The sequence below is a fragment of the Manis javanica genome, chromosome 8 (genome assembly GCF_040802235.1).
Source record: "Manis javanica isolate MJ-LG chromosome 8, MJ_LKY, whole genome shotgun sequence".
Classification (NCBI taxonomy): domain Eukaryota; kingdom Metazoa; phylum Chordata; class Mammalia; order Pholidota; family Manidae; genus Manis; species Manis javanica.
In genome coordinates this window covers 28799509-28825317 of record NC_133163.1, presented here as the reverse complement: position 1 = coordinate 28825317, position 25809 = coordinate 28799509, and the positions used below count along the sequence as shown (strand labels likewise).

Here is a 25809-nt window from a genome sequence, read left to right as displayed (position 1 = left end):
CTGGAGATGTTTCCTTGGCCCTCAAGCTGAAACTTCAGCTGTCTGAACTGTGCCTCAGTCTCCTCCTCCATAAAATGGTAGTGGTCATACCTACCTTGTAGGGTTGTGGTGATTAAACGAGATAAGACATGTAAAGTCCTTAGCACAAGGACTGCACCGTGGTGGTGGCTCAATAAAATGGGAGTAGTAGCTGCTGTTACTGTCAACCTCATCACCATTACCTTCTGGGGGCTCAGCCACCGGGGGATTTAAGCAGTACATGTGATAGCCACGGTCACAGTCATCACAGAAGAGCAGCTGGTCCTGGTGGGATACAGAGTAGGTAGAGAGGAGAAGAGAGAGATTGAGTTATTTAGGGCCAATATCTGCCCTCACCTACTCTTCCAGCCTTGTCTCCACAGACCAACATCCCTAGATGCCCCTGTTCAGGCCCCACTTAGAATCCTCACTGTCCCCTGACTGTGCCTTGTGCTTTGCCCACACCTGGAAATTCCACCTCTGCCTCTCCCACTATGAAAATCCTATCCCCACTTTAGGGTTCTACTCAAATCATACTTCCTCCAAGAAGCCTTCTTGACTACCACCTCACGTCTGAGCTTAGGGGGATTCCTTATTCTTCTGACCTCCTGTAGCCAATAACTCTGCTTCCATAAGGGCAGAAAACTAATTTTATGCATTTCTGTATTCCCCAGGATAATTGCCTGGTACATAGAAAGTACTTTAAATGTTTGAAAATTTTCACTGAATGCCTCTTAACTTCACTCTTTCCATCTGTGAAATGGGCAACAACTATAATAGAGGTAATACCCATGACACCTCACAACTTTTTTAGGGTTTCATTATGCAAATGTAGAGAAATGCAAGCGATGTTCATTCACTTCAGCTCCAGCTCCGAAAAGCCTCCTCAGGGACTAGAGGCTGGAGCCCAGGAGAGAGTAGGACCCTCCAGCGGTGTGGTTAACTTCAAAAAACACAGTGTGCACCTTTGGTCCTGCAGTTCCCTCTCCCTGGAGGCTCGCCCAGTCCCCACCCCTTCTCTTCTGGAACATTTCCTACCCACCCTTCAAGTCTTCAAAATCTCCTCTTCTAAAAGATTTCATGAATCTACCTCAAATGGAAGTTTTCTTTCCCCTTTTACATCCCTAAAGTATTTTCACATACTTGTGACATTTAACTGAATTTTCCTTTATGCTACAAAGCCTGCTATGTGGTAGACATCTACACACAATTGTATTCTTGAATAGTCCATTTGGAATGTGCCTCCTTTGTCTACTCCTTTATGAACTGTAAGGCTCATGGAGAAGAACCCTGTCTCATCTCCACACCTCCCTCAGAACTTCCTTACACATAGTGGCTACTCAGTGTTTGTGATCTGGTCCCCATTCTCCAGGTTCAACCCTCTTCCATTCAGTGATCATGACCTGCTTGGGTAGCTTATAAGATGTTTGCAAAATTAGGTTTTGTATCAGATTTTACCCTAGCTCCCACCACTGTGGAGATCCTGGGAAAGGTAAATAGAGAAGCTGGAAACCCCAGTGAGTGAACAGTAAGGCAGGAGAGGTCATGAAAGACCTTTTTTAAAAAAATCATGCTTACACCTTTCACTGAGGCAATGAGAAGCTTTTGAAGAGTTAGTAATGGAGGAGTTACATGATCAGATTTGCACTTTAGAAAGACTTCATGAGCTGCTGCATAAGAATAGATACCCTGGTGGAAAGAAGTTGGTTCTAGAGTCCAGAAGACCATTTAGGAGGCTACAATAGCCACCCAGGTAAGAAATGATGGTGGATTGAACTAGGGTTGTGGCATGGGAGAAAGAAAAGTGTCTTGTTCCCATTTAAGAGTTACTGATTTGATGTGGAGCATGACAAGGAAGAAATCAAGAATGTCTCCTAGGTTGTGGCTTGGTCAGAAAGCCAGATACTTGAGCTACCCATTGAGACAGGTGCAGATCCATGGAAGGCAGAAGGAACCTCAGCTATTAGACATGTACAGCCCACCCAGTGGGGATGCCCTGGAGCTGGATATCAGGAGAGAGGCCTGGGCATGAGATATGGGTTTGGGAGTCATTGGGGATTAGATAGGAATAAGAGAGGGAGCCCACAGTATATGAGAGCAAATAGTCTTGAACTTGTGCTCAGGGAGGTATGTCCATGAACTCCTTGAAATTATGTACACAACTCTGTGTATAGGTGCAAATGCACATTTTTTCCGAGTAAAGAGTAAACGCAAAACTCTCAGGGAATCTTCTGAAAAATCAAGGACTCAAAAAAGATTACTGAGAAGAGGGATAAGAATAGACCCTTGGGGAACACCAACTTTAAGGGACAGGCAGTGATAAAAGAGAATAAGAAGCAGCAACAAAGAGGTAGGATGAAAACCAGGACAGTATGGTTTGCCCCAAAAAAGTTACACCATTATTGTTTGAGCTGAAATAAACTATATGACAATATAATTTAAAAATAATATAGGGAGAAATTAGGATGGGGACAGAAGTAGGGAGACTTATCAGAAATAGTACTACTAATGTCTTAAAAACATCGATAATTCCTACTACAGTGCTGACACAAGAAATACAAGAAGGTAGAATACCCTGGATTGCACTTTTCCAAGGGAAACCAAGCATCTGTGGTTTATGTGCAGTTTTCAGAGGCTGGTCATTGTCTAGCACCATATTCCTCTTCTTTTCCATCTGCTTTTCAGGATAATTGCCTGTCACAACAACGAAGAACCCTCCAGCTCATGGTAGCCCCCATGAAAAGCACAATTTAAGGACCTCTTACTTCCAAGGATCCAAGACTCAGGATCCACCTACAGCTACATTTCCAGCAGAATGGTAATCTCATTCTGGGGAGTGGAGGGTAAATCCCTGACTATGGACGAGGAATGCTATTGCTCAAGCATCCTCACTCCTTGATCCCTTTTCTAAGGCTCTGCCAAGTCAACAGAAAACCTACTTGGCTATTAACCTATTAACACTGCTTGTAAAGACCAGAATCAACCCAAATGCCCATCACTAAGGGACTGGTTGAATAAACTAATGAAGAACTATACAGCTATAGAAAGGAATAATTATGTCTATATATTATTGTGGAATAATCTCCAGAATATTCAATGAAAAGACAAGGTGAAGAAAACATGTATATATTACTATTTTCTAAGAAAATGCATCCATTTTCCTGTAGATTCATGTATACACACATGTACTTATATTTAGACAAAATAGAAAGATAAACAATAATTTGTTTTTCAGATGGTAACCTATAAGTAGAGTGGGGGAATAGTGTTACAGGTAGGGATAGAAGCTAGATTTCTTTGAACATACAGTTTATTTTATGTATTTGATTCTGGAACCAGTATATATTTTTTATGGTAATAGTGGAATTGATATCCTGAGATATTCGTCTATATCAAATAAGTGATTATGTTGGTATTGAGAAGCAAGAATTTTTACGTGATTGAAAGAAAATACAGCTATACGATCAATGAGGTTAACTACAAACTATAATTAGCCCTTGGTATGAACTGGAAATATCAGTATAAATTCATTTGATCTTTAAAATGAGCAAAACATATTTTTTAGCTCTGCCCATTAAAAATGCCCCAAAATGATGACTCATACAGTAAAAATTAGCACCCTCAGCACCCATATTATGTTCTCTAAAGACAATTGCCCACTAAAAGGAACCAGCAGTCCTCAGAGAAATGGCTGACTCAAGGTCTGGAACATGAAATGTGTAAGTATCTTTACATATTGGAAAGCAGGGAAACTATCAGATATGACTGGGATCATGTCAAAAGGACTCTGGATCCAAACTGATTATGCTCTCACTGGCCAAAGATGGGATGATTTTAATTTAATTAATTAATAGATTGAAACAAATATATTTAAATAAAGACACTATTTTTTTTTAAACTTCGTCACCTTTGGAAGATGCTAGGGAAATATTCCATTATTTTTTTATTTATTATTTTGAAATAATTTTAGTTCTAGAGAAAGTTGCAAAAATGGCACAGAGAGTTTCTGAACACACTTTACTCAGCTGCCTTTAATGTTAACTTCTTACATTACCATAGTACAACCATGAAAAGCAGAAGATTACCATGAGCAAGATACTACTGACTCATAGGCAGAACTCATTTGGATTTTACCAGTTTTCTCATTTACAACATCCCTTCTCTTAGGATCCAATCCAGGATCCCACATTGCACTTAGTTGTCATGTTTTCTTAGTGTCGTGAATCTGTGACAGTTCCTCAGCTTCTTTGCCTTTCATGACCTTGACACTTGAAGAATCCAGGCCAGTGATTTTGTAGAATGTCACTCAATATGTGTTTGTCTGACTTTTTTTCATAAGAAGGTCAGGGGTATGCATTTTTGGCAAGAATACTAAATACAAAAGAGATGTTGTGCCCTCCTCAGTGCAAGATATCAGGGGGCACTGACATCAGTATGTCTTGTACACTGGTAATGTTACTGTGATCATATAGTTAAGGTAGTATCTGCCAGTTTTTCCACTGTAAAGTTATGATTTTTCCCTTTGTAATATATTAGTAAGTAATCTGGTAGGGGAGATACTTTGAAACTATGCAAATATTCTGTTTCTCACCATAATTTTGCTAATTTTAGAGCAGTTGATAGTTCTTGCTTATACCAACCATAACTGTTATATCTGCCTATTGATGATTTCCCTCTTCCCTCTTCATTTATTAATTAGAGTTTTGCTCTGCATGGATATTTATTTTGTTTTTTGGGTTATAATCCAATACAATCATTATTTACTTTGTTGCTCAAATTATCCCAGATTGGGCCATTAAGAGTTGCCTCGAGTTGGTTTCTGCATCCTTTTGACATGCCCTATCAACTTTTGAGCACTTCCTTACTTTCTAGTACCACAGGATGTGCCAGGCTTCTCTTATACTTTCCCAGCTCCAGCCCTGGCATCAGCCATTTCTCTAAGGATCCTTGGTTCCTTTTATTGGAGAATGGTACTTAGAAACCAATATCTAGGTGCTATGAGTCCTCATTATTTCAGAGTTGTCATTGTTTTTAGTCCTTAGCTGACAGTGTTAGGAAATAAATGTATATGTAGGTACACATGCACATGTCTGTACTTATTTCTGTACCTATCCATATGTGTGTATACATATAGCTATAGATATATAATATATAAGCATATATACATATACATACAATATATTATATTAAAAACTATAAATTCATACTGATATCCCCTATTCCAACCCACCACCACAAGGTTCAGTCTAACCTTTCCCTTTTATTTGATTATTTTTTTCTGACATTGAGAAACCTGGCTCTCATTATTCACAATATATTGTTATTAGCTCAGATCTGTATATACATAAAATCGATTCAAAATGACCAGCTCACATGCCTGTGAGAAAAAAATTACTATCTAGAGTACAATTTTTGTATAGCTAATTCTGTCTTTAGCCTTAAAATACAGTTAAATTCTGCTTTCCAAAGTTACTTAGGTTAGCTCTTTCCTTCCCCATCCATCAGTATGGTTATGTTAATGTTATCTTTTGATATTATAATGAGGTTCATTTGCTCCTGTTCATATCCCATTTTTTATCCCCCTCTCCCACATCCTGGTTGATTTCCAATATTTATCTGTAGTAGGGTATGTAAAATGACACATTGGTTCTCAGAGTCAGAGCTACACAAAAAGGCATTCTCAGAAGAGTCCCCCACTCCCTTATCTCTACTACCCCACACCCATTCTTTCTACCCTATTCCCACTCACTCCATGGGTAACTAATCTCTTTGGTTTATTATCCTTCCTGTATTTCTTTTACCAAAGTAAACATGTATATTTTCTGTGCCTTCCTTAAAAGAATGGCTGTATACTGTAAATATAAATATTGCTTTTACTTTGCTTCTTTCATTTAACAATATTCCCTAAAATTCACTTATATTAATCTGCCTCCTTTTTGTTTTTTATAGCTACATACTACTCCACTGTGTGGTTGTGTCATCATTTATTCAACCATTCTTATATGTATGAGCACTTAGGTCATTTCTAATATTTTACAGTTACAAGTACAGTGTGACCTACAAGGACATTGTGCAAATGTACTTTCATAGTGTTGTGGGTAGATTTCATCTTTAGGGTAGATTCTGATAGCTGAGATTGCTGAGTCAAAAGCTAATTGCTGAATTTCCCTCCAGAAGGATTGTAGCACTTTGTGTTCACAGTGACAGTGTATGAGGGTGCCAGTTTTCTCACAACTTCATCAACAGAATATATTGCCCAACTTTTTTTTCCTATTTTATAGGTAAGAAATGGTATCTCAGTTTTAATTTGAATTTCTTTAATTATGAATGTTTTGAATTTTTTTTAATGCTTAGAGGCCATTTTCTTATCTTTTGTGAACTGTCTTTCATGTATTTTCCCCATTTTCTATCAGGTTTCTGGTCCCTTGTCCCTCAAATTCTAAGAGGTCTTTATATATTAGGGGTATTCATCTTTTAATAGTTATATAGCTGTAAATATTTTCTCCCAGTTTGTCACTTGTGTTTTTACTTTATCATGTTTTTGAGTATCCAAGTTATGGGTCAAATTTGTTGATGTTTTCTTTTATTGCTTCTGGATTTTAAGTCACAGAAAATCTTTCCTTATATTTAGATTAAAGAGGAATTCACCCATCTTTTCTTCTAGTATTAATATGATTTCATTTCATATATTTAGATCTCCAGAAAATTTGGAGGCTGTTCTCATGCATTATGTGACATATAGACCTAATTCTATCTTTTCACAAATGGTTTACCCTATTATTCCAGGACTATTCATGAAAATGTCTATCTTTGAGCTAGTAATTTTAGATGCAACCTTTATCCTATTCTAAATGTCCATATGGAGTTGGGTTAATTTATAGGTTTCCTGTTCTACTCCTTAGGCCTATTTGTCTATACTGTTTTATTATAAAGGCTTTATAGTATATTTTAACCTCTGGCAAAGCTAGTCTCCTCTCAAAATTTTTGTTTTTCAGTGTTTTCTTCACTATTATTGCCTGTTTATTTTTCCATATGAACTTTAGTGTAACTTATCTAGTTCCATAAAAGAGCTTATTCATGTTTTTATTGGGCTTGAATTAAATTTATAAATTAACTTAGGAAAAACTGATATCTTTATAATATTGAGTCATTCTCTCCAATGTTACACAATGTCTCTCCACATTCTCAAATCAACTTCTGAGTCTTTTCAAAGTGTTTTTTAAATTTTCTTCATATAGGATTTATATATTTACTATACTTATTTCCAAGTATTTCTTCTTTGTTGCTTTATAGATAGGGTTTTTCTACTACTGTGTCCTCCAACTGGTTATTATTTGTGTATATGAAGGCTATTAGTTTTTATATGGTAACATTTTATCCTGCTACCTTCAATGTTTGAGTTAGCTTTATCAATGATTCTCCAGCTTCCAGATAGATTATAGTTTATGAAACAGAGAAAGTTTTACTACTTTATTACTATTCTTATCCCTCCAGTTGATTCCTCTTGTCTAGTTGCATTAGCTAATATCTCTAGAATAATATTGAATAGTAGTAGAGATAGTGTGCATCCTCCTGGTCTTACTAGAAATCCCAATAGTTTCCCTATTAAGTAAGATAATGGCTTTAGTTCTAAGGTATGAAGAGTTTATCATGTTAAGAAAGTATCCCACAATTCCTATTTTTTTGGGAGTTTTTATCATGAACAGCTGTTGAAACCACCATGTTATTTTGAAAACTGATAAATAAAGGGAAAGAATCAAGCACTTATCTCCCTTTTCTATATAATCTATACCCAAAGGTAATCAAACATGAGGTTGGAAAAGTTCCTGTTTGCAGAATTACTCCAGCTAATAAACAAAGAAGAAATTACAAAGTAAGAATATCACAATTTTGTAACCTCTAATGAAATAGTCAGTCTAGTCAGATCATTGATAAAAGATGATCAAGCATTCATTAGCAAATGAACATTTGCAGATCATCAAACATCTGCGAAGAGACACCAGGCAATACACTATTGATGAAAGTTTACATCATGATTTATGAAGTGGTCTGGCCAAATATATGAGTATATATGTACGTGTGTATGTGTGTGTGTATGTATGTATGTATGTGTGTGTGTGTGTGTGTGTGAATGTATATATGTTTTATATTAGAGGGAGACAAAAAGAGAGAAAGACTGAATCTGATCAAGGTTCTGGCTCTAAGCACCAACTTATAATAAAATATGAGAGAGAAAATGTCAACCACCACCACAGGGATGCAGTTAGTAAAAATGCAGTCCTAGGAAACTCTGTTGAACAAATTAACCCTGGTCTACTCAACAAAAATTCAAGGGGAAAAAAAGAGCAAAATGGAGGGAAAACCTATATTAAAAGAAACTTGAAAGACATAAATTAATTCCACTGTCTGGGCCTTCCCAGGATCCCAATTCAAATATATAAGCTGTAAAAAAAAGTGCACGTAAGACAATTAAGTCAACATTTATGACAATTGAGGCAATAGGAATGTAGACTGGATGTTTGATTATATTAAAGAATTACTTTTTTTAAGCTATGTTAATATTAATTTATTTTTGTTAAAAAGTAAGCCCTTATCTTTTTTAGATACTTGTGAAATATTTACAGATGAAATGATACCATGACAGGGACTATGTGGAAAGAGGTGGCAGTATTTATGAAACAAGATGATTGGACATGTAGTGATCATTGTTAAAGTGGTGTGGCCTATATCATTTCCATTATTTTCTCTACCTTTGTATATGTTTGAAATTATCTGTGCCAGAAAGTGTCATTTTTTAAATTCCTCATTTATTAAACTGAACAGTTAGACCAAATGAGATTGCACATTCCAAAGCGTGATGTGAACAGTTGCATGCATCCCAACCACCCACAGGCGGCACCACTATCTGTCACTGAGCCTTCAGGGGCAGATGGTCAACAAGGTGGCTTCTGGTCGTCCCCTCACGCACCTCTCTCCACTGACACAGGTCCCTGTTGGACAAAGGTCCCATGGATTCTGGGGGCAAAGGGCAAGCGGGAGGTCCTGACTGACACTGTCCCCAGTAGTCCAGTGACAAGAGTCCTGCCTTCCTTTCCACCCTTCAAAGGACTCCCAGCTCCTTGGATGTCTGCCTCCTATGAAGGAAGCCCCAAACTCACATCATTCTCTGAGGTCCCACAAAGGATGCAGGATTTGCACTCTATGCACTGCCACTTGTAGGTCTTGACGGCTTCAGTCATGTTCAGGGTGAACTGCAGGCAGGTTGGGTGACCTAGAGGAAGCAGGAATGGTAGCATTAGGGTCAGAGGGTCTGACATGTCCTCCCTCAACACCACTAACCAAAGACACATGTATGCCCACACTGGAGGGAGGGCAGAGTAGCACAGGCTGGAAAACAAATTAGGGACCTGTATGGGCTGCCGCCCCCTCCCCAACCCCCACTCTTCAACACCATCCATCAGATTGAGCTCCAAAGAGGAAAATGAACACTAGCTCTTTTCCTGGGGAGAGATGCCATCCAAGTCCCCTTGTCCAGAGCTGAAACCAACTGATGAGGAGAGAAAGCGGTGATCAGAGAGGAACAGAGAGGAAACGGCAGCCCGCACAGAGCAAGACGGCACCACGTGGGTTACCAGCATGGCCTCCCAAGCCCCAGCACTGACTGTGGCAGGAGTGACACCCAAGGACTGCTTGGAGCTGGGCCTTCTGAAGTGCAGAGTTGTTTACACTGCCTCAAAGCACAGGGGAGGAGGTCGGAGGGAGAGTGTGTGTGAGGTCCCCAGGGACAGAGCTCAGGGACAGTGTTAGGCACCACAGCGGTACTTAAGTGCCCATGCCCAGGCTTGGGGGACCGGCAGAGGTCCACGCCCTGCACAAGAACAGGAACTGTAAGGGGAAGTGGCCTGGCAGGGCAGGCCAGGAAGTGCAGCCTAGCAAAGGACCCACAATGGTCAGGTCTACCCTAAATGGACAGGGAGCTGGTCCTAACTCTTTCTTCCATCCCACGTACAACGTTAGCCAAGCTAGCAAGATCAGGGAAGGTGCATTAAGCTGTGGCCTTAGAGCACACCGCCCCAGGGGACCAACACCCAAGGCCTGGCCTGCACAGCCAGACTCTGTTCTCAGCCCCAGCTCACCCAAGAGAGAGAAGCCAGCAGTAAGAGGGCAGCTATGAGCCCCAGAACATGGAGACCCTTGACCTTCTATTTGGCAGGGAAGGGAAGCTTGGATGATGTTCCCAGGTTTCCCAGTGCTGTGAACCAGACAGGAATCTGCCCAGAGCACTCAGGGCAGAGCCCTTACTGACTCTCACAGAAGAACTGACAGCTTTGCCTACTGCTGGGGTCCACCCTTCCCCAGGGCTCCAACTCTGCCACCCCCGGCAGATGGTGCCTTGTGCTGCCTATGGCATGTGAGGGGTCATGTGCTGCTAAGGAAGGATACTATAAATGGTGGGGCAGTGGGGCAGGGGGTGATGGTGGGGGTGGGGGTGGGGGCTGTCAATCGAGGTTATTTCTACCAACCTAGGGCCCTCTACTGTTGGTCAGAACTCCACAGGTACCACCACCCCTTGGCCAAACCACATCCCAGTAGAAAGCCCTATTTGCTCCCTCCCAAATATTCAGAGTACTGGTTATACCACAGTCACTTGGGGAAATCCTGTCTATTCAGTCAACATAAGGATCCTTCAAATTTGAGGCTCCACAAATCTAAGTCACACTGAGCTATCCCTGAGAGAGTGAGGGGATGGAAATGACTTGGGGCTGGGGTGAGGGAGTGGGAGACACTTAGCAAATAGCAGGTGGAAGCATTAAGGAAAGAGCCAACCAAAAGCTTTTCAAGGACTTCTTAGGTGCCACCCAACTTACAGACTCCCACAGCTCTTAACTAATAACCCTCTCAAAGCAGTCACCACGACAGTGACCCCAAAGAGAAAGAAGTCTTCCATGAAAAGCCTGGATGGACACCCAGCTGGCATTCTTGAAAGCATCTGTGTAAGAAGAACACTGGTCAGCGTTGTTCCATATTCCAATCTCTCAGAGAGAATAAAGGGATGGGAGTAAAAGAGAAAGCACCAGTTTGAGATTCTGAGTGATACGGGCCATAGATACTCATATTATTAAGACAGGGTGTCCTTGGGAAGATCAAAGATGAGTTCATGGAGCAGATACCTATATAGGCAAGCTGACTTTGCCCAGTTCTGTGGCCTTAGGCCACAAGCAGCCAGCTTACAGTAATTGTTCATAAACTTAACAGGCATTTATTGAGAACAGCTAGGTTAGCCATTGTATTAAACAGAAAAGATACAGTGGGGAGCCAGACACCCTATACTCCTCCAGTCCAAGAGAACTCAAATCAATAAACTACATGCCTATTGATTTACTTATAATCGTGTGATAGGTGCCGTAAACAAAAATCATAATTGGCACAGGAGAACCAAATCAAACCACAGGAGCACCTAAGCCAGTCAGAGATATCAAGGAGACCCTCCCTGAGAACGATCTTGAAGCTGATACCCGGCAGATGAGGAGTGAGCTGGGTGGGTAAGGGAGACGGTTCCGAGGGGCGACAAGAGCACATGTGGAGGCTCCGCAGCAGAGGGAAAGGCCAGTGAGCAGAGGCTTCACAGACACCAGGAGAAGGGCAAGGAACAGCTGGGAGGTAGCTGGAGCCAGAGTACATGGGCACATGCAGCCCTCACTGAAGGATCTGGGGCTATAACACCATTAAAGGGTTTCAAACAAGGCAGTGACAGGATCATGTTGTGTTTTAAAGGAGCATTCTTGAGCATGAGGGGTCTCTGGGGTGATGAAGCAGTCTGTACCTTAATCATGGTGGTGGTCACATACATGATAAGACTACACCTAAGCACATGTGTGTGTATGCATATAAAACCAATAAAATATGTGTTAAAGTGGTGTGGCCTATATCATTTCCATTATTTTCTCTACCTTTGTATATGTTTGAAATTGTACCAGAAAGTGTCATTTTTTAAATTCCTCATTTATTAAACTTAAGAGTTAGACCAAATGAGTTTGCACATTCCAAAGCATGGTGTGAGCAGTTGCATGCATCCCATCAATTGCATTGATGTCAATTGCCTGGTTTTGATAGTGTATTCTAGTTAGGTAAGCAGTGACCAGTGGGGGAAACTGGGTGAAGAGTACAAGGGACCTCCCTGTAATATATTGTGTAATTTTCTATGAAGCTATAATTATTCAAAATGAAAAGTTACAATGAGCTTTTTAAATAAGGGCAACACAAATCAAAATTTAAATCATCAAAAAAGAAGTAGGAAGGAAGGAAGGAAGGAAGGAAGGAAGGAAGGAAGGAAGGAAGGAAGGAAGGAAGGAAGGAAGGAAGGAAGGAAGGAAGGAAGGAAGAAGGTGCTAAGCAAAGAATTTGTTGGTGGGTAGAGGAATGTAGAGATACAAAAATTGTTGCCAGGAAACTAGTTAGGAGACTAAGGCAACTACCAGGAAAAAGACAAGATAAGAGGTTTCAAAAATGTTAAAGATATAGTTTATAGGACTTGACTGTTGTTTGAGTGCTGGGAGTGTGGGAAAGAGAGATGACGAGACATATTCTCAAGTTTCTGACCTAGAAACTAGGTGGGTTGCAGTGGAACTTGCTCAGACTAGGAAGACTATACAAAGCATAGGGAGACCAAATGGAGGTGGAGGACCATCCACTCTGTTTTGAGCATGTCGAATTTGGGAGACTCCTTGTCGAAATGCCAAGTGGGTAATCAAATGTATGGGTTTAAAGCCAAAAACAGAAGTATAGACTAGACATATAAATATAGGAGTTTTTGCCTAAAAGGGGGATATTTAAACTATGAGAATTGATTAATTTGGAAAAAGGGGGAAAGATTAGAGAAGAGAGAGAAAGATCTAGGACTGCGCTTTGAAGAAAGATGAAAAGAAACAAGAGAAGAAACTGAGTAGACTGGCTGGACAGGTTAAGAGGCAAACCCGACAAGTAAGGAGTCACAGCAGCCAGAAGATTTCAAGGAGAGGTGGGCAGCTGTGCTGACTGCCATAGGTTCTTAAGTCTGTCATTGCTCAGTAAAGACCCCGAGTGAGGGAGTGTTGACAGATGAGAGCAAAAGCTGCTCTACTAATAATAACACCCTTCAAGAGTGTCATCTTCCCTAGGAAGCATGGTCAGCACATTCCAGAGTGTGGCATGGCACTCGGAAACCAAATGTGTGTCTGGAGCTGCCTCCGTGGGTGGGGATGGTGGCTGAGATGTGGGCACCCGGGAGCCAACAACACTCCACAAACATTTAGGGAGAGCCAGTTCTAAGTTCAAGTTCTCTTAGTCCTCTGTGCCGAGCTCAGAGGGCAAGCTGGGAGATGGCTTTCGACCAGGGAACAGTAACAAGTGGATTTGGGAAATTCCAGTTGGAAGTCTCTGAAAAAAAATCCCATGGGCTTTCTCTGTGTCCCTGTCTTGAGAAAGTCATCAGCCTCCCCCTGCAAAGACCTACAATCCCTAAGGAAGGGGGCACAGCTTCCTTCCCCCATGAAATGCAGGACTAAGATTAGCCTCAGCACTGGCTGCAGAGCTCCTTCGGCTCCACCTCAGACATCACTGAAGTGTAAGAGGAAAGAAGGCAATGTAACTTCTCATCTGGGGAAGGTGAGGCACAAAAAATGAGATCGCCCATGTGGCCATTAGCAGGTGCAAAAAATTGTGCCCAGAATGAACACTCCTGTCTGTGCCACCATAACAGGTCAGCTGTCTGTTGCCTACCTCCAAATACTGGAGTAGTCATTAGCCAGATAAAAACTGTTAAGAATAAGACTTCTCACCTACCACAGAAATGACTGCAATAATGCATACTGTTGAACAAAAGGAAAAGGGCCTCAGGAAATTGCTAGAAGCCCATTTCTAAGTTTTATGCCAGAACTCCTTATTTTTGCCCAAAACTAATTCCTAAAATCCTTGGAATTCCTAAATTAGAGATAGTCCTTCCAATTCAAGGGTGGTAGGAAAACAGAGGCAAATTTCTGTAAAGCAATTTCCTTATGGTAAAGCTTCCTGTCTTTATCTCTTTTGTAAAGTTGACCATCATTCTCTACTATACTTGCTGGAAATTTAGATTTTACATATCTCTAGTTTTCTTAGAGCAAAGAATACCTATATTGCTATTTAAATAACCCAGTGGAGTCAAAAGGAAACAACCCTTCCCAGGCCCTCCTGGGTGAGATGATTCAACAGGACATTTATAAGAGTCCAATTAACAAAGTGAATTTAGAAAGCGGTGTAGTGTGCATGATTCATCCCAGTCAGATCATTAAAAACCAAGTCCTTCCTGAGTGTTCCTACAAATTTGTTCTATTTGGAAGGTTCGGTAAGTCTTCTGCCCATTTATTTAACTGGTCCTGTTGTGACCTGGTGTGAAGAGGCATTCTTAACCTAGTTCCAACTCCTTCCAAAACTGACCTCAGTCCTCCCTAAAAACTGAAACAGGAAATGTAGCCATGGCCACCATGTATGGGAGACCTAGCTTCTGGACTGACAATAGGAATTTGGCTTCAGGGTGCTGTATCAGCAGAAGGGAAGAAAGGGGAGACCAGCAGAGCATGAGAAGCTTCTCAGAAAAGACTGTCCCTGAGGCTGGTGTGAATGACACTGCAGTCCACTGAGCTCAGTGACAAAGAGAAGGCAGGCATCTGAAAGCAGAGACTACTCGAAGGATACATCTCATGTCTCTTCAGAACCCGTGTGCATAGATGCTGAGAATGTTCCAGGGACAGCAAACAGGATTTTGTGGTATTTGAGTGATGAGGCACACATATAAGCATCCAGGCAAAACCAGCACTAGTTTCATATTCATAGCTGCTTGCTTCCACACATGCTCATACACAACTACCCCTACACATGGCTATTTCCAACCTTTCAGGGATAGAAACATCTGAATATACCTTGGTGATTAAGTTCATATTATAATTGTGACTTCAGTTAACGTGGAATTTATTAACCAATCAGTGTCACTCTATAGATATTCAGCACTGTTCGAGAAACACAATTCATTTTCAACAAACCCTGGGCAAAAAAAAATATGCAAACTGCTATGACATGTGTCTCTTACATTACGGTCCTTATTAAAAGAGTTTTTTATTTCATTATTGCCAATATTTAATTTGGACTAGGCTAAGTCACATCACTGATTACATTAAAGCTCCAGGGGGGAGGAAAAAATATTATCTTGCTAGGTACATGCTGAAAACATAAATAAAACAATTACAAATAACTACAGAACTAGCATAGTCTATTATTTATTCATTGTGAAATTACAAGCATCTAATTATATTTTATTACCTTATTTATCAATGAAAACTAATTTCTCATAAAAGAAGAGCCTAGACTCCCATGGTTCTTAGGCAAGTAAGTGCAAAACTCAGATGAGCTCCTTGGTCTGACACCTGGTTTACAGAAATTATATAAAATACATAGGATCAAACCCAATCTGAAATAGCACCAAAAATACTTCTCCATGGACATTCATTAGGAAATAATTTGGTTCAAATTTCTAACAGTTCTCTATAATCACACACACATAAAATTTCTAATATTTACATACTACAAAGACATATTAAGAAGCTTTAGCTAAAGAATTTATGCAAAGTGCAATTGAATCTGAATCACCCATGCTAAAGAGTAATTTGAGGAGAAAAATATTACTAGCTCGCTTTGGGAAGCCATCTCATTCAATCAGATCCATTCATTCTCATTTCTTCTCTCCCCTCCTCTGTCTCTGTCTGTCTTTGCCTCTTTCGCTCTCCCTCCCCCACTCCTTTCCTCTCTTTCTCTTCCTCTTTATACCCACCTCCACTTTGAGACCCAGCTTATCAGGTGGAAGGAATGAGGCTCTGAGTCACTATCTGTAAAAGGATGAATGAAGTCTGAGCAATCCAGAATTCAACCTCTCTACACATATATTATGACAAGTATGTTAGGCAGGCACTGCTTCTGCACACAGATTATTTTTCAAGCCCTGCTTTGTACACCTCCTGCCATGATCTGCAGGCTTACCGCTCATCTGTCCCAGGTGTTACTGCTGGAATGCTAAGATAGATATCTGCAAATCAGTAGCCACAGTGGCACTCCAGAGACACCTGCATGGCTCCCTTTTATTCCTCATCATTTTTAATGTACTTCAAAGAGGACAAAGAAGACAAATACAGCAGAAAGTATAAAGACCAAACAAACAAAACCACATGAAAATTAAATGACGGTGTGAACCATAGCTATGTTTTGCTTGAGCAAAACACTTTACTGCTCAGTAAGTGCAGCTTGTCTTAGAGGTCTGCTCATCCTCCCTAAAAGCTGTCAAACTGTAGGGCACCCAGTCACCAAGTGGAGGCAAACCATGAGATTATCATACTGATCATTATTATCAAGAACCATCTAAAGTATATTCATGCAAGACCATTAGGGTCACTTTTAATGTGCTAAACAGCTAAGGGCTCATGGTACCATCCCAAATGGCCCTAGAAATACTCAAAGTTTTCATGGTCAAGTAATGGTCCAAGATAAGAGTCTCATCTATAAACCTGAGAGCACTGTGGGTGATCCTTTTCAAGTGAAATCATGTCATGGGACAGCCTCGACCTGGATTTGTAGAACTGACTTGACTAGCCCAGGTTGGGGCAAAGGCACAGCACTAGGAAGATGTCAAGAACCACAGAAATGATTCCAGAACCCCTAATTAGTCACTGTAGCTGAGGACCAAGGATAATTTGTTCATTTACTTATTCTTTTCAATATTATTTGTTGAATAAATAAATGTGGCAGGTGCTCTCCTAGACAGAAAAACCAAAGTCTGCCCTCATGGAGCAAGTACCACAGTTTGAGATACACTGCCATATCTGAGTCTCTTGGACAAGTCACTTTGCTTCTCTGGGCATTAGTTTTCCTATATATTAAATGAAAGGATAGGAATCTGCTATCCATGAAATTATGGCTCTGGCCACGCCATCCACAGCAGTATTTTTAGAGATGCTATTGATTCCAAATTGCCCATGTGGTTGGTGAGATAAACAAGCTTTCTAAAGTTTGCCAGCTAAAACTCAAAGTAAAAAAAAAACTAAGAAGGAAACTGAAATAAGCAGTTAGCACTGCTAGAATTGGTGTCAACTTTTCCACTGGACTAGCCCAGTCCCAGTACAATCCCAAGACAAATGCAAAAGAAATCTAGAAACTTAAAGCACTTCTCATCAACCACGCCACCCACCCCATGCAGTGAGTTGGGCCTGTACAGATGGGTTGTCAGTGACAACAAGGCAGACGGAGACCACAGGTAAGGCTCCATCCACACGCATATTAGATCTGTATTGAGCTGGTTGTGTGACAACGGGCACATATTGCCAGGCAAGGGAGGAGAAGAGGGTCACCAACAAGAGCCATGCAGGTTGACCCACCTTTTAAATGTGTAGTTGGCATTACACATTGTAGGCTACCATCTGCCAAAGTGAGGGTTGGCCCAAAGCAGTGTGTGGAGGCCAGCCCGAATCACTGTCCAGAGCCCAACATCAATATCAGCCATGAATCCCTGACACTGGCTGTTCACTTCAGGCCTCTCAGGACATCCAAAACATCCAGCTAGGGTTCCTGAATACAGGCTTTTGAGTTTCCTTTAGAAAAGTGAGCCTAAAAAAGAAATGTTGCTCAGATTGGAGACCCTGTTATCCCTGTGCTTCCTTCTGTCATGAGGGGTTTTATGGTGTAACTGATGGGTAGCTGATAGAAAAAAGCATTGATTAGTCAACACTTGATTGCCTGGGATCCTCCAACTGCTGATCTTCCATGACTTAGATGATTCATCAGTGGCTAAGTTCTTGAGTTGTTTGAGGACCTTTGAGATGGTCCTATTTTTTTCTTTCAAAATATTTCAGAGTTATACCAAGTCAGAAGAAAATTTAGTTTATTGCTTTTCTTTCCTTTCCTATGTGAGATTCGGATGCAATCATAGAAGTGCCTAGAAGTAAAAGACAGACATTACACTTGGACACTTTGTTTCACATTTTATTTTTTAAATCCCTTTTAGTCTAATTTTGAGGGGATTTCTGACTTTGTGGTTTACTTGATTGTGATTAGGTTCTTAAGAAAAATAATTTACTTTGACCAAATCCACAGAGTACCTACTAACTGCCAGGACCTGTACTAAGTGTTGAAGTTTCAAAGATGAGTGAGATGTGGATACTGCCTTGAGGATCTCAGGTTTAGGAGATGGGACAGGCAGCCTCTAAGATGCCCACCAGTGATCCCCATCTTCTGGTGTTCATAAGCTTGTGTAATTCTCTCCCCTTGAGTGTAGGTTGGACTTACTGATTCACCTCTACCAAGCAGAATATGACAGAAGTGATGGGAATGTCACTCCTAATATTAAATTATAAAAAGACTGTAGCTTTCATCCTCAGTACTCTCCCTTATGTTTTCTTGTGTACTTGTACTAAGGGAAGCCAGTTGCTGTGCTATGAGATACCCTGAGGAGTGGCCCATATGGCAACAAATGAAGGAAGGCCTCAGTCTAACATCCTGGGAGGTAAGGAATCCTGCCAAAAGCCATCTAAATCAGCTTGGAAATGGATCCTATCCCACTCAAGCCTTCAGATGAGAACACAGCCCTGAATTACAACTTGATGGCAACTTCATGAGAGATCTTGATCCAGAGGCACTTAGCTAGACCACACCTGGATTCCCAACTCACAGAAACTATGAGATAATACATGTTTATTGTTTTACACTTTTACATTTTAGAGTAATTTGTTAAACAACAACAGAACTATTATAGGTTATATATTTTTAAATAACTATACTACAATGTAATAAGTGTTATAATAGAGGAATGAATAAAGTGCTTACAGATGAAGAAGCAATTAACAGTGAGGGGCCTCAGAAGGCCACTGAAAGGAAGCAGCATTTGAACTCGGCCTTGAAGGATGAACAGGAGTTTTCAAAGTGAAAAAAGAGGAAAGAGTATTAAAGGGAGAGGGAATAGCAGGAAATTTATTTGGTTGCATGGTCCACTCAGGCAAAGCAGAATAGCACAAAGAAAACAGGGAATAGGAAAATGACAGAAGAGGATGTTAGAAAGGTAAGGAGAAAGATTGTCAAGGGCCCCCTTTACAGTCATGAAGATCTGAATTTGACTCTGCAAACAGTGAAGAATCCTCAGGGTTTTTAAAGCAGAGAATTTGACTTGCTTGTACTCATGCTTTAGAGAGATGACTCTGGTGGTATGGCAGAGGGTGGATACAGTGATGTCTGGGGAAGAATGACCAGGTACAACATCCATCTATTTGATGACTGTATTGAGCACTTAAGTGAGGCACTAGGCAATGAGTAACACAGACAAATACCTTTGTGGAGTTTAAGTTCAAGTGGGGGCGCTATTCCAAGACCAACCTGGTAAGAGTGGGGATAAACATAGGAAACAATTGAGAGGTAGAACTGGTCAGCAAGACATGATGCCTGCCTGGACATGGGTGTGGACAAGAGGGAGGAGTTGAAAATAACACCAAGATTCCTAGGTTGGACCACAGAGTAAACGATAAAACTGTTGGCTGAGATGAAGGGGCTTGCAGAAAGTAATAACAGATTCAGTTTTGGCACATGGCATTTGTTGTACAGATGAAACATTCAGTGGAGATGTCAAGGAGTCAGTAAGAAAGTATGGATCTCTATCCAGGAGAGAGGACGCCCAGACCAAAGATACAGATTTAGAAATTACCAGGTGTGGGTGGTTGATGAAGCCTTGGCACTTGGTGAGATGCTCAGGGAGAGACCACAGAGTGAAAAATAAAAAAGGCCTTGCTGGAGGGAGGGAGAAGGATAACCTTTGGAACTGAAAGCATTAAAAGGCACCAAGAAAATAATTCAGTGAGAAAGGCAGAGGCAAAAGGTGGTCACAAAAGGAGAAGGAGAACTTGGAAAGAGCCCTTCATTGCATCCAGGGAAAAACGAAGGACGGCCACCACCATCAAGTAAGAACTGAAGATAATGTGTCACCCTGCAGGCCACTGGTGCTTACAGCTGAATAAAGGCGTCTCCGGGAAGAGCGAGCCCCCAGGACTCCCTGGATGACTGGATGCTTTCGGTGTTGTAAAAGGAAGACTTCACAAGCAGATTATCTCACAACATGCTTTTCCTTCCACAGGTTTTGCCCATCAAGCTCAAGCTTAGAAACATCACATAAAATAGTCTTAGGAATACTGTCTTTATCTGATTCCAATCATTGATAGAAGGGGTCACTTTTTGATGTAAGTTCCATGGCCAAAGCTAAGCCCTACCAGCATCAGTTTCCATCCTTGCCCCAGGAGATGCACCAAGTCTCTGGGAACCAGTTCTCTCCTTCTGACTTGAATTGGAGCTCTCCAGTCCCAGGTGTCAGAGCCCTGCCTGCAAGGCTGGAGCAGGTCCTGGTGGAGGCTCCTGCCACAGCTCCAGAGTCTAATCAGGTCGCCCTGCATACTCTCTAGGGGCACCCAGATCCAGGAGGGATGCACTGGGAAACTGACAGAACGGCAAGGCAGGAGGGGGACGACCGCCAGGCAGCAAAGCTGGTGGCTGTGGTGCTGTCTAGAAATGCCCACAGATTCTTTCATCCTCCTCTTTTCAAGAGGTGGAGGCTAATCCGCAATGGTTGAATGTGAGCTGGACTTAATGACTTGTTTTAACAAATACAGTAAAGGGGAAGTAATGACATGCAACTTTGGAGACAAAGTTGTTGTGGTCTCTGAGACCAAAAGGCACTCAGAGACCAAAATCACTTTTTTTTTTTTTTTACAGGTGTCTATGTTTATTATTATGTAGAAGGGTGACTGTTCACTGTCCACATTCAAACTCTCCCCAACTCCAAGGGAAAGCCCCCCAGTCACCACTGTCAACAGCTCGAGGCGTAGCAGGCCCGGTTTCCTCCTGCGGGGCTCTGCACGGCTGGCCGGATCAGCATGCCACAGGCCCAGGGATGCTGAGGCGCCAGGCCAAAATCACTTATGATTTCTCTTTCTCTCTCTCTTTTCACTTGTTCTGGAAGAAATCAACTGCTGTGTTATGAGCTGCCCTTTGGAAAGGCCCACATGGCAAGTAGCTGAGAGGGGCCTCTTGCCAGCAAAGAACTGAATCCCTCAGTCCAATGGCCCAAGATGAAGTAAGGCCTATCAACACATGTGAGTGAGACTGGAAGTGACTCTCTCAACCCAAGTCAGGCCTGGAGATGACTACAGCCCCACCCAACGTCTTGATGACCACCTCCTAAGAGAACATGCACCAAAACTACCCAGCTAAGCCATTCCCAGATTCCTGACCCTCAGAAACAATAAGGTAATAAATCTATGTTGTCCTTAACTGCTGAGTTTGGGGTTATCTTGTTGCACAGCAATAGATAACTAATACAGTGTTGAAGGAAGAACAGTAAGGGATCTGGTGGGAAGGCTCTAGAAAACATTTGACAGGACTCCTACTTAGGCAGATCCTGGCACTGGGCTGAACAATGAAGGAGAAAGTGGGGTTTAGGATTTTTGTCTCACCTCCATAGAGGGCTGTTACTTTCCAAATGAACCCTATTTCAAAGAGCTAATAGTGGGAACTAAGGTAATTTAAACAATAGTGTGGGGACAACTAAATAAGGAAATGACTAGGTGCGAAACCCCACAGAGCAACAAGAGTGCATCCGCGCTTCCTGGGCCCAACCTGTTTGCACAGGGTGAGGCAGAGGGGACCCTTCCCACCAGAGAAGCTGCCGGCTTTGGCCTCTGGCCTGCCTTCTACTCCCCATCTCACCCTTACCCTCTTCCACCCTCCTGCCACCTTCCTAAAACTAACTCTCACCTTCAACAAGCTTTCTACTTAGCTTTCCTGGAACAAGTCCTCTGTAATAGGAAGTCAGGGACTTCCTGGAAGTTGAACAAACCAATATGAGCAGAGCAACAACCTGCAGCCAATATTTTGGCCCAATGCTTGGCTATCTCAATGATAATTACTCAAAACGTTTTCAAGAGAGCACCTTTCCATTCATTGGTTTTTTTCATTCCCCATAATAATCCTGTGAGGTAGGTAGGGCAGATATGAGTATGCCTGATTTCCTGAGGCTCAGAATGGCTCAGGCAGTCAGCCAGTAGTGTAGCCAGGACCAGGATCCATGTCTTCTCACTCTAGTACTGTTCCCACTTCACTACCCTCAGATTCCTGACCCTCAGAAACAATAAGGTAATAAATCTATGTTGTCCTTAACTGCACTTCAGTCCGTTCTCCTGCCATCATGTTCCAAGATGGCCAACCCCAAGGTAGCGTACCAACTTCAGTGCAGCTCCCTACATTAAGCTGTTAAACATAACAATTTTCCCTCTTTTTCATAAGAATTTTGCTAAGGCACATTAATGGAGGTTACTGAATTTCTCTGTGCCTCAATTTACTCAATTTGTACCACACAAAGGTAGACCAGCTGTCCCCTAAGGCATTTTTGGACCTCAACCTCTTGTGAAATCTCTCAGGAAGCTGGACTTGCTCACATGAGGCAGGGCATCAAGTCCTCACCATCTGTCAGTGACCAATCCTAGAAAACCCTGGGGAGGAATAGCCCAAGAGTGAGCCAGTCCAGCCCATATAAAGGGGCCCAGGAGGCTGTTAGAAGTAGGTCAACAGCCTCTGGGGGCATTATTGGGCTTCAACTCCTGAGAATCTCAACAGCAGTTCCCTGACCTCATTGGTCACAGCTCCTCTCTGGACACTGGGGTAGGGAGGTGGCATTATTTCCCTTTCCCCCATCACCATTCCACTCAGTTTTGCTGGGCCAACTGTTCAGTATGGAACTGGTTATCTAGGTCCTCCCTAGAGCAAGCCTGAATGGACTGCGCATCACCAAAACTCCTGGTGGAGCCTCTGAGAGGGGTACAGAAGACATCTGGTATCCAAAGCTGATTTCACAGCAGTCCCAGACATTTGCATTACACTGTCATTCAAGATAGGACAGGAATGTTCCCTACTTACCTTATTTAGAAGAGGAACAAAAGAGCAGGCAGACAAGAACCCCTTTATTCACTCCCAGACTGTACCACAATCAAGACTCCCACAATCTATACCCCGACCACCCCGAGGCCCCAACCAAGGTTCACCCCTTCATTTAATCCTTGTCCCTCTTCACCCCCCAATTCTCTCAAGTCACTAATTCACTTTCCAAGTTGTAATGGCAGGAGGATGAAAAATGAGGATGATGATGATGGCAACAGCTTCCCCGGAAGCTTCTCACCTAGGCTCCTTGAGTCTCTGGGGTCCCTGATGTCCTTCAAAACCCTCAACAAGAAGGAAACAAAAATCACGCTGAAACACCACTGCTGAAAGGAGAAACACCCTTGGGCTCCACGAAGTATATCAAACCCCACCACCATCTGGCCTTGTATTAACTCAGCTTTTGCTTCCAAAGTGCAGCGAAAGGGCACCACCAGCTCTGTGCTTGTCCTGCATCTTTGGTTACTCAGTCAACTCACAGATCATTTTCCACCAGCCACATTCTCATCTTAGATTAATCTGACTTTTCCTGACAATCAATCAAATATTTATCCAACAAATTCATGAATGAGAATTGATCTCGTTGTGTACTTTGAAAGCTAGGAGAGTTGATTTTACATGGGCTCTATTTTTTCCCTCTGGATAAATTTGAAAGTTGAGATAGTACAAGAGAAAGCAAATCAATGGCTATTTCCAGTTACCAGCATCTGTCTTCAGATTTAATAGAAATGATGCCCTAAGACATTTTATTCAGTACAAAAACACCCGTCAATACAAAGTAATGCAGAAAGATAGCCTTTCTGGTAGATTGTAAATGTAAGACGGAGCGTCACAACTGTTGGAAGATGCACAAAGCCCTTCTGGATAAGTAGTGATCAACTCCATTCCATAATTTGGGAAATGAAGGCACCATGAATCTTTAAAATGGCTCTAGCTCACCTAGAATAGGAATGCATCATCAGAAATCTGACCTCCCCTCAGAGATAGCTGAACATGTGGCACATATCCACTGTTCCCTCCCATATTCATGGCAGACATCACCAATCAACTCAACATTTTCTTCCAGTTCTCACAGCTGAGACTGCTGGATCCTTCTCAACACAGCACTCCAAGCAGCCATTACCAGTGTGCAAACAAGTTTGCATACAAGAAGAAACTTAGTTGCTACCTCTGCACGGAAGCTATTAAGCTTCATAGGTCAAAGCCTCATGTGAGAATTAGGGATTCAAACCTTTCACATTTCAATCAGACACTGAACTCCTGTTTCCCTATTGTGAGTCAGAGGCCCTATCAAAACAACTAGGACAGCAGACAGAATGGTGGCCTTATTCTGTGGCTGGACTAACAGACTGTATCCCTACAGTCACATACTTCTGTTTTCACAGAAAATAATCTGAAGACCTTCTCTGAAAAGGGATTTTTTAAAATAGTGGTTACTACTTTTCCTACATCATCAGTTATGAAGTACCAGCCCACCCTTCAGTAATTCCTATGTCTCTCATCACCCACAGCAGGAAGTAAGCTCCTTAGTGTTCCAAGCCTCTTTGCTGTCTGGTCACAACTGCCTTTAGATGCATCTTCTTTGATGACCACCGGCCCAACCACCACCACGCTCCATGCCACAGTCACACAGAGAAGTACTCACCACATTCCTCCCTCCTCTTTGTGTACCAAAAGACCTGCTCTTCTCGTACTTCACACTGTTGCACACAAAGGGCTCTCTGTCCTCTCTCTCAACTCCCATTCACAGCCAAACCCGTCTACACTCCACTATATAAAGTGTGGTCCATAGACCAGCAGGATGAGCATCAGCTGGGATCTAGTGAGAAACACCCACCCTGAAAGCTGGGTGACTCATGTGCTCAGTGAGCACTGAGATACACTGCCTCCAATTCCCTCCCTCCTATTCTGGGATCCCACTCAGTCTTCATGTTCTCCAACACGATTTCCCACCCCCTCTCCACCAAATAGACTCATCGAATGAGTGAATCTGTCAATTCATACAAGAATAAGAGAATCAATAAAACACCACTTCTACATTTTGCCTGCCTTTGGAACTTCTATTCATCTTTCAACACCAGACTGAACAGCCCCACTTCTGGAAAGACCTTTCAGCTCTCTCCAGTGCAGACAAGGAAACCAGAGTGCTAAGAGGCTGGAGTAACTGCCTGACCACACCCAACGTGTGCTCCCAGTGTGCCACCTTTGAAAGGTCAGGAGCAGAACCCCATGGCTGGAAGGGGTATGGCCAGGCTTAGGTTGCTTGTGGACAACGCCCTGCATGGGCTGGTCTACATCAGGTTCTCTTGTTCAGGTCCTTAAGCATGGTGTGTACTTCACCTAGTCTCTCCATCCCCCCGTAGACTGTCTGCTCTCTTCCTTCACCACCCTGCCAGGCAACCCTATCTTTAACCTTCCTTGCTTTGAGGGGAGTTATTCCTTCTCCTTTGGAGAACAAGGACCTCAGAGAGGAAATACCAGTCGCAGGTCTTCCCAGTTCCACAGGCCAAAATGCCATTCTGATGACCCAGTGGCTTTCCAGCTTTGGAGTAAGTGAGAATCACAAGGTGAGATGTCTTAAACATGCACATCCTGAGACAGGGGGTCCTTGGGCCACACTTGGGGACCCTCTGCCTCCCAGGCCCTCTCTGAGGCTACGGCATATCGCAAGCTGTGCAGTGACGCAGGCATGTGAGACAGCAGACACATTCGCCAGCTACTCTGACCTCAAGTCCACCTTGGTCAGTGAGGGCTCAAAAACCTTTCCTGCAC

The 25809-nt window shown here is 42.3% G+C and overlaps 1 protein-coding gene across 4 annotated transcripts in view; it reads right to left on the bottom strand.

Moving 5' to 3' along the window:
* Positions 1-25809, bottom strand: part of DPF3 (double PHD fingers 3) — a 251902-nt gene that overhangs the window by 10825 nt on the left and 215268 nt on the right. For all 4 annotated transcript variants that reach the window (XM_036997693.2, XM_036997581.2, XM_036997628.2 and 1 more), the window contains exons 9-10: positions 9177-9289; positions 222-303 (exon numbers count right to left, since the gene is read on the bottom strand). In XM_036997693.2, the coding sequence (XP_036853588.1) occupies positions 222-303; positions 9177-9289 (195 nt within the window). The remainder of the gene's footprint in view (positions 1-221; positions 304-9176; positions 9290-25809) is intronic.